The sequence below is a fragment of the Ursus americanus genome, chromosome 28, assembly GCF_024610735.1.
Source record: "Ursus americanus isolate L20-20 chromosome 28, mUrsAme1.1.p, whole genome shotgun sequence".
Classification (NCBI taxonomy): Eukaryota; Metazoa; Chordata; class Mammalia; order Carnivora; family Ursidae; genus Ursus; species Ursus americanus.
This window is the reverse complement of record NC_142154.1, coordinates 11,690,011-11,702,623: the sequence shown is the minus strand read 5'-3', so window position 1 is coordinate 11,702,623 and position 12,613 is coordinate 11,690,011. Positions and strand designations below refer to the sequence as shown.

At 38.1% G+C, this 12,613-nt stretch overlaps 1 protein-coding gene across 2 annotated transcripts in view; it reads right to left on the bottom strand.

The window, feature by feature from the left end:
• Positions 1–11,457, bottom strand: part of LOC148107556 (uncharacterized) — a 73,548-nt gene extending 62,091 nt beyond the window's left edge. For both annotated transcript variants that reach the window (XR_015722043.1, XM_087856560.1), the window contains exon 1: positions 11,201–11,457. Coding sequence is in view for 1 of the 2 variants with exons in the window: in XM_087856560.1 (XP_087712686.1) it covers positions 11,201–11,284 (84 nt within the window). In the remaining variant the exon portion in view is untranslated. The remainder of the gene's footprint in view (positions 1–11,200) is intronic.
• Between the last annotated feature and the right edge of the window lie 1,156 nt (positions 11,458–12,613).

The window sequence follows — 12,613 nt, the reverse complement described above, 5'->3', positions numbered from 1 at the left end:
GGAGGCAAAGATCTGTATCACCCCAGGTGGCTGCTGACCTAAGTCCTTCCTAAAGCCAGAGGGCTGCTTAGCTCTTCCAGAGACCCAGATGGCAGATTGTGCCACCGTTCTCCTCTGGCATCGACCTCAGGCCAAGACCAGGGAGAGCACAGATCTCACAGCATCAGTAAAGCTGTGTTCATCCCCACCATGGGACTGGGGCCGAGACTATTATGACTGAATTGCAAAGGTAAGATCATTTGATTATAATGTCAGGCAACCTGTTTAGAGACTGGGATACTATTTTTCCCTTGTGGAATTGTTTCAAAGACTGATGTAGATTTCACAGAGTAACAATGTTAGTTTCAGGTGTACAATATAGAGAGGTACCAATTCCATACATGACTCAGTGCTCATCACAACAGGTGCACTCCTTAATCCCCTCCACCTATGTCACCCATCTCCCCACCCATATCTCCTCTGGTAACCACCAGTTTGTTCTCTACAGTGAAGAGTCTGGTTTTTTTGTTTGTTTGTTTGTCTCTTTTTTCTTTGCTCACTTGTTTGGTTCCTTAAATTCCACATATGAGTGAAATCACATGGTATTTGTCTTTCTCAGACTGGCTTATTTCACTTAGATGATACCCTCTAGCTCCATCCACGTTGTTGCAAATGGCAAGATTCCATTCTTTTTTATGGCTGAGTAATATTCCATCGCATATAGCTACCACATCCACTTCATCCATTCATGTAGAGTAACGATAACCAGCTTGTTCATGAATGTGGTTACAAGCAAACCGTGGACACCAAATGTATCAGAGCCCATGTTTTAACACCACCCATCCGTTCATTGAGCCACTTGCAAGCCTCTGTGGAGAGACCGTAATGGCCAAGTGTAGGTCTTAGAGTTAAGCATCCAGAGACAACTCTAGCAGACCCCACACACTGAAGAAGTTTAAAGTCTACAGACAATTCAACCAACAATGAACAGACAGAGAGATCAGTGCTTTAAACGCAGCTAAAGGAACAGGGTGAAGGGACGCTGGGCAGAGTCTGGGTCAGGGTGAGGACTGCTTTTGAAGTCATGACACTTGAGCTGAGTCATGAAAGATAAGCAGGAGCTGTCTGGGGAGATGGGAGCAATTCTCCATTTGTGGAGTAAGTGGCTCCAGACTATCCCCTTGTGTGATCACCAGAGAGAGCAGGGGCTGGGGAATGTTAGGCCAGATGTTCCACACAGGAATCGGTGAGACCTCAGAAGAAATCTGACTTCCCCATGTTGTTCTGTAGAACTCTCTCTCTCTCACACACACACGTGTCAATCATGTGTTTTACTCCCTCTTCCTAGAAAGCAGAGAGAAAATGCTGTAGGAAACTTGAGGCAAGATTACAGTTTGTTCTTTTGGGAGGGGCTGGTAAATGGGACTTTTTTTTTTTTTTTTTTTTTTTTTTTTTTTGTCTGTTGATGCCAGTCCTGAGGGTACACAGCTGCATAATTCCTATGAGGCTTTCCTGGGAACGAAAATCACCTAAAGACTGTAAAATCTTGCATTGCATTACTTTCCAATGGATGAAGCACCATCCTGTTTACAGGGGCCTAAATCCCTCCCAGTCCCACACTTTGCATCTGTCGGTAAGCTAGCTACCCCGTGCCAGCTAGAGTCCTGAGACACAGACCCACTTCAGATTTAGTGTGGATGGAGGTACGTGCAACAGCAAAGTAGGGCATGGAGTATGGAAACCAGAAATCTACGGGGATCCCATGCCTACCCTTCAGCAGGATAGCTAGTTATCAAGACTTCTATGCATGGTGACTATATCATATAGATACCTATGAGTTTTACAAGATAGCGACAATGTCGACCTTCCCAGCTCTTGCGCCCAACCAAACCTTCCCCACCCACAAGGCAAACACAACCTTTCAATGTCTCTAAGAAGAAGTCATTAATTCCCTTTTCTCCCTAGAAGCTAGCTTCTCTAGCTCCACGCCTTTACTCAAGCCATTATTTTCACATTAAATTCTTTTTCCAGCTAGCATAATCTGGCTCTGTTTTCAAGGAATACCTAATGTGTTATTAACTCTTTGTAAGTGAACCCATCAAGAATCAGGCATTGTGTTCTTTGCTGAGGGCATTTTTAATTTAAATGACATTATAATGCATCTAATACACTAAAGGCACTATGCTAAATGCTGGAGGATTAATCTAGAAAGTCCTACTTCCATTTACTAAGAGTTCTAAAGCATAGAGACAGAAAAAGAAGAGATTCATTAATCAATTAATACCAGGGAAAAAATATCCTTGACATGAAGAAAATCATGGCTCTTCGTACTGCAAAAGCACACTGAATAACAAGTTAATAAATTTATAGATGACTCACATGGACTATATCTTAGTAAAACTTTGGAATTCCATGGATAGCAACAAAAGCATAACATTTTTAAAGAACTTAACAGTGGCCCCCTAAAAAATTTACATTTTGTTTTTCATCAGCATCACTAGAAAATTACTACAGATCAGACGAATATGTTTGAAGTTTCAAGGGTAAATTTTTGGACCCAGAATTCTATACACTGTCAAATTAACGTATCAGTGCAAGAGCCATATATATATATTAAAAAGTCCACACATACATATATGCACACACATAAAAGGCCAATAAATGAGGGAAATGAAAAAAGAGCAGAGCATATAGAAAAAGCATAAAATATGAAGCCTGTGATAATAAATGTAAATGGCTTAAACTTTCTCATTAAGAAGTGATTATCAAAATAAGATTTTTAAAATAAATAAAGATCCAGCATTATGTTACTAATGACATGTCTAAAATAGGATGACATATAAACCTTAAAAATTTATAAAAATGGGAAAGGATGAACCATGTAAAATAGAAAAACAAAATAGACAGAAAAACTCTACGTGAGGCAAAAATGATACAAAGTCAAAAGCAAGAGCTGAGGCAAAAAGAGTGATTTTGTGATGATAAAATGTAAAATCAAAATGATGTTATAATAGTCATGAACTTTATGTAACTAAAAATATAGAATCAAAATATCTAGGGCAAAAATTTTGGAATGAAAGAGGAACTGACAAATTTGGATTCAAAAATTCTTCCTTTGGTAAAAAGAGATAAAAATGAAGACTTACAGGAAAATTTAATAACCCAATAGAGATATGTCATCTGAAAGTGTGTGTGTGTGTGTGTGTGTGTGTGTTTGAGAGAGAGACAATTGTTTGTAAAACTTTGTACTTGACAAGCAAAATACGCTTGTTTTATAATACATATGGACATTCCAAAATCCTAAGTATTAAGCCACAAAGAATTTTAAAAGTTCCAAAAGGCTGTATTTACTGAACGTAAAGTTACTAATAAAAAAAGGATAACCAAAACTATATCCAGTCTTCTAGAAATCAGAAACAAACAAATGAAGGAAACTTCCAATATGCTTTTTGGTAAAACAGGAAGACAGGACTAAAATAATATATTTTGGAGTGAACAACAGTGAAAGCGTCGCATTTATAAACCCGTCATCTGTGCTTGTTCAAAGTAACTAATGTAAACTTGAGCATGCTTCTTATTAAATGAGTAATACTAAAGTAAGGATTACATATTATACACCAGAAGCTAGGAAATAAGCTGCAAATTGAACCCAAAGGAAGTATCAGAAATAAATCAAAAATTATTATTTTTTATTATGTTATGTTAGTCACCATATAGTACATCATTAGTTTTTGATGTAGTGTTCCATGATTCATTATTTGCATGTAACACCCAGTGCTCACTACAACATGTGTCCTCCTTAATACCCATCACTGGGCTAACCCATCTCCCCTCTGAAACCCTCAGATTGTTTCCCAGAGTCCATAGTCTCTCATGGTTCATCTCCCCCTCTGATTTCCCCCTTCAGTTTTCCCTTCCTTTCCCTAATGTCCTTTGTGTTATTCCTTATGTCCCCCATATGAGTGAAACCATATAATTGTCTTTCTCTGCTTGACTAATTTCACTTAGCATAATCCCCTCCAGTTCCACCCATGTCGATGCAAATGGTGAGTATTCATCCTTTCTGATGGCTGAGTAATATTCCATTGTATATATGAACCACATCTCCTTTATCCATTCATCTGTTGTAGGGCATCTCAGCAACTTCCACAGTTTGGCTATTGTGGACATTGTTGCTATGAACATTGGGGTGCACGTGCCCCTTCTTTTCACTACATCTGTATCTTTGGGGTAAATACCCAGTAGTGCAATTACTGGGTCATAGGGTAGCTCTATTTTTAACTTTTTGAGGAACATCCATACTGTTTTCCAAAGTGGCTGTACCAACTTGCATTCCCACCAACAGTGTAAGAGGGTTCCCCTTTCTCCACATCCTCTCCAACATTTGCTGTTTCCTGCCTTGTCAATTTTTGCCATTCTAACTGGTGTAAGGTGGTATCTCAATGTGGTTTTGATTTGAATTTCCCAGATGGCTAATGGTGTTGAACATTTTTTCACGTGTCTGTTGGCCATTTGTATGTCTTCTTTGGAGAAGTGTCTGTTCATGTCTTCTGCCTATTTTTTGACTTGATTATTTGTTTTTTGGGTGTTGAGTTTGAGATGTTCTTTATAGATCTTGGATACCAGCCCTTTTTCTGTAATGTCATTTGCAAATATCCATTCTGTGGGTTGCCTCTTAGTTTTATTGATGATTTCTTTTGCTGTGCAGAAGCTTTTTTATTTTGATGAAGTCCCCAAAGTTCATTTTTGCTTTTGTTTCTCTTGCCTTTGGAGACATGTCATGAAAGAAGTAGCTGTGGCCGATATTGAAGAGGTTAGTGCCTAGGTTCTCCTCTAGGATTTTGATGGATGCCTGTCTCACATCCGGGTCTTTCATCCATTTAGAGTTTATCTTTGTGTATGGTGTAAGAGAATGGTTGAGTTTCATTCTTCTGTATATAGCTGTCCAGTTTTCCCAACACCATTTATTGAAGAGACTGTCTTTTTTCCATTGGATGTTTTTTCCTGATTTGTCAAAGATTAGTTGACCGTAGAGTTGAAGGTGCATTTCTGGAGACTCTATTCTGTTCCATTGATCTATGCATCTGTTTTTGTGCCAATACCATGCTGTTTTGGTGATGACAGCTTTGTAATACAGCATGAAGTCAGGCAACCTGATGCCCCCAGCATTGTTTTTCTTTTTCAACATTTCCTTGGTGATTCTGGGTCTTCTCTGGTTCCATACAAATTTTAGGATTCCTTGTTCCAAGCTCTTTGAAAAATGCCCATGTCATTTTGATAGGGATGGTGTTGAAAGTAGAAATTGCTCTGGGCAACATAGACATTTTAACAATATTTATTCTTCCAATCCATGAGCATGGAATGTTTTTCCATCTTTTTGTGTCTTCTTCACTTTTTCATAAGTGTTCTGTAGTTTCTAGAGTACAGATCCATTACCTCTTTGATCAGGTTTGTTCCTAGGTATCTTATGGTTTTTGGTGCTATTGTAAATGGAATCAATTCCCTAATTTCTCTTTCTACAGTTACATTGTTGGTGTATAGAAAAGCAACTGATTTCTGTGCATTGATTCTGTATCCTGCCACATTACTGAATCGCTGTATGAGTTCTAGTAATTTGGGTGTGGAATCTTTTGGGTTTTCCACATAAAGTATCACATCATTTGCAAAGAGAGAGAGTTTGACTTCTTCTTTGCCAATTTGAATATCTTTTATTTCTTTTTGTTGTCTGATTACTGAGGCTAGGACTTCTAGTACTATGTTGAACGATAGTGGTGAGAGAGGGCATCCTTGCCATGTTCCTGATCTAAAGGGAAAAGCTCTCAGCTCTTCCCCATTGAAAATTATATTCACTGTGGGCTTTTCATAGATGGTTTTTATGATATTGAGGAATGTTCCCTCTATCCTTAAACTCGGAAGAGTTTTAATCAGGAAAGGATGCTGTATTTTGTCAAATGCTTTTTCTGCATCAGTTGAACAGATCATATGGTTCTTGTCTTTTATTAATGTGTTCTATCACATTGATTGATTTGTGAATGTTGAGCCACCCTTGCATCCCAGGAATAAATCCCACCTGGTCATGGGATGGATAATGATGGATAATCCTTTTAATGTACTGTTGGATCCTATTGGCTAGGATCTTGTTGAGAATTTTGGCATCCATATTCATCAGGGATATCAGTCTGTAATTCTCCTTTTTTATGGGATCTCTGCCTGGTTTGGGTATCAAGGTAATGCTGGCCTCATAGAATGAGTTTGGAAGTTTTCTTTCTGTTTCTATATTTTGAAACAGCTTCAGGAGAATAGGTATTATTTCTTCTTTAAATGTTTCTTCTTTAAATGTAGACTTTCCCTGGGAATCCATCAGCCATGGGCTCTTGTTTTTTGGGAGGTTTTTCAATTTCATTACTTGTTATTGGTCTATTCAGATTGTCAATTTCTTCCTGTTTCAGTCTTGGTAGTTTATAGGTTTCCAGGAAGGCATCCATTTCTTCCAGGTTGCTTAATTTATTGGTATATAGCTGCCGATAATAATTTCTAATAATTGTTTCTCTTTCCTTGGTGTTAGTCTTGATTTCTCCCCTTTCATTAGTAACTTTATTAATTTGGATCCTTTCTCTTTTCTTTTGGATAAATCTGGCCGGAGGTTTATTGATTTTATTAATTCTTTCAAAGAACCAACTTCTAGTTTCATTGATCTGTGCTACTGTTTTTCTGGTTTCTATTTCATTGATCTCTGCTCTAATCTTTATTATTTCTCTTCTCCTGCTTGGTTTAGGTTTTATTTGCTGTTCTCTCTCCAGTTCCTTTATATGTAAGGTTAGCTGGTGCATTCAGGATTTTTCTACTTTTGTGAGTGAGGCTCGGACGGTTGTGTATTTCCCCCTTAGGACTGCCTTTGCAGTATCCCATAGGTTTTGGGCCAATGTGTTTTTGTTCTCATTGGTTTCCATGAATTGTTCAAGTTCCTCTTTAATTTCCTGGTTGACCCAAACATTCTTTATTAAAAATTTAACTTGATATAGGAAACAAAACAAACACCTGATTAATAAAACCAAGAGTTTATTCTTTGAAAAGATCCTTCCCCCCAAAAACGCAAATCAATCTTTGGCATATACCCTAAGTAAAAATGAAAGAAGACCCAATTAAAAGCATGAAACATGAGAAAAATACCATACATAAAGAAAATCTGAATATTTTCTAAATTATAAGAAAATGGTAGGTACAACACTCTAACAATACACATAAAATATAAATAAAGTCAGCTATTTCCTAGGGAATATATGTTATATAGTACTGATGCAGCATGTTAGAAAACATGAGTGAACCTATACTCATATTTTTTAAGGTACAATTATCACTGAAATTCTTCTAAAAAATAACACTAAGACCAGAGTTTTAATACAAACTTGGCAAAACCTACAAAAAATGGATACTCCCAATATCATATAAGCTAATATAGATTACTCTTTTGGAAAAGGATAAAAAAAATCCTCAACTCTATGAGTCCAGAAAAATCCCTAATTTAAGAAAATCCCCAGGACAAATATAGACAATAGTGGTCTTAAGTTAGGGACAACCATCATAAGAACAAAAATAGAATGTGTAATCTTCGAATTAGTGGAAGAAATTAAAATCTATCCAATAGAAAATAGAAAAATACAGATATGGAGAGAGACAGGGAGCGAGGGAATGGAGTGCAATAAATGGAGAATATGAAATAAAATGGCGGAAATAAGAACTAACATAATGGTATTTATGATAAGTGTAAACAGGTTATACTTACCAATTAAAGACAGAGACTACTGAATTGGCTACTACAAACAAGGTCTGGGCCACCTGGGTGGCTCAGTTGTTAAGTGTCTGCCTTCAGCTCAGGGCGTGATCCCGGAGTCCTGGGATTGAGCCCCACATCAGGCTCCTCCACTGGGAGCCTGATTCTTCCTCTCCCACTCCCCCTGCCTGTGTTCCCTCTCTCACTGGCCATCTCTCTCTCTGTGTCGAATAAATAAATAAAATCTTAAAAAAAAAACAAAACAAGGTCAAAATATTGTCTATAAGAGACACACTACAAACAAAAAACACACAGGTTTAAAAATAAAAAGACAATCAAAAAATACACTGGACAAAAAAATTAAGTTTTAAGACAAACATTAAGTTGTCAAGTAATATTTAATAGGGAAAAAAACCCATAAGATATTTGTTTTAAAATCTGCTTTTTCACTTAACATAATCTATGCTAAGTGAAATAAGTCAAGCAGAGAAAGACAATTTTCATAGGCTTTCACTTATTTGTGGAACATAAGGAATAGCAAGGAGAACATTAGGAGAAGGAAGGGAAAAATGAAGGAGGGGAAACAGAGGAGAAGATGAACCATGAGAGACTATGGACCCTGGGAACAAACTAAGGGCTACAGAGGGGAAAGGGGAAGGGGGAGGGAGATGGGCTAGCCTGGTGATGGGTAGTAAGGAGGGCACGTATTGCATGGAGCACTGGGTGTTATATGCAAACAATGAATCATGGAACATTACATCAAAAACTATTGACGTACTATATAGTGACTAACATAACATAATAATAAATAAATAAAACAGAAAAAAATAAAAATAAAATAAAAAGATATATGCACCCTTAAAAAAATAAAAATAAAATAAAATCTGCTTTTTCAGGTATGCTCCTAACAAAATAGTCTCAAAATACAAAAATCAATACTCACAGAAATATAGAGGTACCTAGTTAAATTATCAAGTGTAGTTGAAGATTTTGCCACTCCCCCAGCTTGTGCTCTCTCTCTTTCACACGAATAAATAAATAAAATCTTCAAAAAAAAAAAAAGACCGCTGTTGTCCCATGTTGGGCTCCCTGTTCAGCCGGGAGCCTGCTTCTCCCTCTCCCTCTGCCCCTCCTCCCACCTTGTGTGCTCTGTCGCGTGCTCTGTTCTTTCTCTCAAATAAATAAATAAAATCTTTTTTAATAATTTAATTTAATTTAATTTTAAAAAAAGAATTGTTACCAAAAGCTAATTAAAAACAACAAAAAGAAGATATTAAGATATCTTAATATTTGTATGTAGATATTTATTATTTATTAATATTTGTATTAAGATATTTAATATTTGTATATTACTATAATAATTCATTCTTTTGAGTTGAAGTTCTCCCAATGCACTTTACAATAAAACAGTGCTTTACAGAAATTTAGGGACTTTTAGCAATCCGAAAGATTGAAAGAATCCCTTATCCTCAAATAAAATTAGCAATAATCCTATTTCCCACCCAAACCCCTTAATATGGACGGATTTTAATAGATACCAGCTGACCAGCAGTGGGGGGAAAGACATAACACACAGAACTGTTGTTTCATCTACGGTGTTTCAGATAAGCAATGGGAATAATTATGAGCAACACCTTCTTTGCTAAGCTGTCATTTTCAGAGCAAAAGTTAAAGACAGTGGGTTGGTAGTTATAGCCAATTGTCCATGGAGTCCCCAAAGAAAAAATGGCCCATGATGGACCTGATCTCTGACCATCACTGAAACTTTGCTTAGAAGAATTCTGAACAATAACAGAAAGTGAAAGTTTTTGTTTTCAGTGTTAATATTGTTGTGAAACTGAACAAATTATGGCCCATAATTTGCATAGTTATCCAGTTATCTTATAACTAAATCTCTCTTTATAATGTCTCCCATTTGATTATTCTTTGGTTATCAATATTAATATCTCAAAGTTATTGGTCCCAAGCCAATCTGTTTAAAATCCAGCTAGATGGTCATTGTAATATAAGTGAACTAGCCACAACACATGGATATGGTATTTTATTATATGCAAATATTGCTACAATTCATACATACAATCAACTGAAAGTATGTTCCATTGAGCAAAGAAATCTGATATACTTGCTCATGGCCCATCTGTTTAGGTAAAATGACAAGAATGCTGGAGAAGTCTAGCTCTTAGTACATGCCATAAGAACTGGAAGGAAGTTGGACGTGTCTAATCCACATTTAGATCCTGACTCAAGCACTTTGTGAGTTCTTCATTAGTATACAGAATTAGTGGTTATTACTGTCATTGTACAGGAATCATCTGGAATCTCAATAGTGAGAAATGGAAAACTAGGCTTGAGTATTTCCTAGGTACAAGTCTCTTGAGATTCTCCAAACAAGACTATGAGACTATCTACAGGACCCTTCCAGAAAATTCTGTTCCATCTATTTATTTGTCTGAGTTGATTGTAAAGCCGACATCATTTCTCTTTGCCTGGTCATTCCGGTTTCTTCGCAGTTAATTAAGATAAGTTACTACGAAAGCCTGGAGAGCAGCAAAAGTGCTCATAGTACAGACACTAAACAAGATTAGAAAAATGAACGTTCGAAATGGCCATTTAATCTTAAAGTTATACTACAAGGGAAATGTCTTTGATTCCCAAGTGATATTTCACAGATGTCTATGTGGGATAATGGATGGGGTAAAGAAGGCAGAAATGACTAAAATTAATGGAGTTGTTATCACGGAGAGCCAGCTCTTTGACTTCGCATCTGATTTTTCTTTCCCTGTGGCGGATGAGGCAAAGCAACCGCAGAAGAGTGGGAGGAAGGGAATTCACAGTCAGAAGTGAGTTGCTGAGACTCTGAGCGGAACAGTTTACCCTTCTTGTGCACTGGTCCTCCCCTGCGAAGTACAGATAATGACACGACCTTCAAAGCAGTTGCACAGGGGCACCTTGGTGGTGTGGCTGGTTAAGCATCTGACTCTTGGTTTCAGCTCAGGGTCCTGGAATCGAGCCCCATGTCGGACTCTACACTCAGCACGAGGTCTGCTGGAGATTCTTTCTCTCCCTCTCTAATTGCTCCTCCCCTGCACTCTCTCTCTAAAATAAATAAATTAAATCTTCTTTTAAAAAAAAGCAGCTGTACAGATTAAGCAAGGCAACAGGCAAAAATCCTTCCTCAATGGCGCAGTGTTCCCCAATTCACAACAAGGATCTGGTGGGTCTACGGAAGAAGCCTAATACCATGAGCGGCTCCGCACTCTAGGCAATGAGAATAGACTTTCATGCAGAAAGAACAGATAAGTGAGAAAAAGACAAACTCCGAGTCCACCGCAAGCAGATGCAGGCTCTCCAGCAGCGCTGTGTGGCAAGCAGCAAGCCAGGCAATCTAGCACATTCTGCCTTCTGAAGTCAGAAGCGAGGCCCGCAGAGACCTGCCTTGCTTCAACATACCTGGCTCTGGCCGGCAGTGTTCAACCTCGCGGGTTCGTATGGATCCTTCCCTGGTCCAAACTCATTTCTCCCTTGTTTTCCCATTTCACATCTTACTGCTTTTCTGAATGATCAGATTGGTAAATTATTCAGTAAAGCAACCATCAATTATTCCATTTCATCAATTTCACAACCGCTGGAGGAAACTGTTCAAAGCTTCTCCATCTCAGCGGCTGCTTGCTGTGTACCTAGAGCCCTCTACCAGAGCTCAGCTTCACTAGGGGTCAGCCATGCAGGAAGCCTCTGTTTGGCTCCAGCCAGTTACCAATGTGATATGAACATCTAATCAGAAGCCGTGTTTACTGTTTGCCTTGGCTGACAAACTTGTACTAGCTGTGTGACCTTGGCAACGTTCTTTAACCTTTCTTTGCCTCCGTTTCCTTGTCTATAATACAAGGCTAATAATAGCACCTCTCTTATAGAACTATGATAAGGATTAAATGAAAACAGACTTGTAAAGCACCAAAAATAGTGCTTGGACATGGTAAGAGCTATATGTGTGCTTATTAAGTAAAGAAATAAATTATTTGTGGGAAAAATCATGTATGAATCCAGAAGAGCCAATTTTTAGGTGAGGATGAACATACAATAATTTTTATGGTAAAACAATATTCCAAGAAAGAAGACACTATACATTTGACAAAACCCATAGAACCTTATAGCACAGTGAACCTTAATGCATGTAAATTTAAAAAATCATTTAGGGGGCGCCTGGGGGGCTCAGTCGTTAGGCATCTGCCTTCGGCTCAGAGCATGATCCCAGAGTCCTGGGATCAAGCCCCACATCAGGCTCCTCTGCTGGGAGCCTGCTTCTCCCTCTCCCACTCCTCTTGCTTGTGTTCCCTCTCTCGCTGGCTGTCTCTCTCTCTGTCAAATAAATAAATAAAATCTTTTTAAAAAAATCATTTAGGAGGTCAGGGGATCCCAAGATGGAATGCAGACTGTGGCAAGTGAATCTAACTGTATGACAAATGCATGAAATGACTTCAGCAGAGGGGGTGGAAGATAAAGGTGCTGAGCCAAGTAACTTTGGAAATGAATGATGCAGAAGACTAGTCACTTTGGAAATGAATGAAATCAGAAGACTAAAGGCAAGAGACACTATCCGTGGCCCTGTACCTAGTTGATAAAGTCATTTTCCATGGGAGTCGGTGTTGATCATTCTGATACAGCAGAATAGGACAAGTCAGTAAGTGCGTGGTGGAGGGTAGGCACCAGGTCTCTCACTATTGAGTGAGAGATTATGGATAAGCACAGGGAGGAGGCTTCAATGATCCACGTGCTAACAGATTGTGGTTGGAAACACAAGTATGAACTCAAATTTAGCTTAATAGCCATACAGATGGTCACATGTAGCCATGTGATATAAAAACA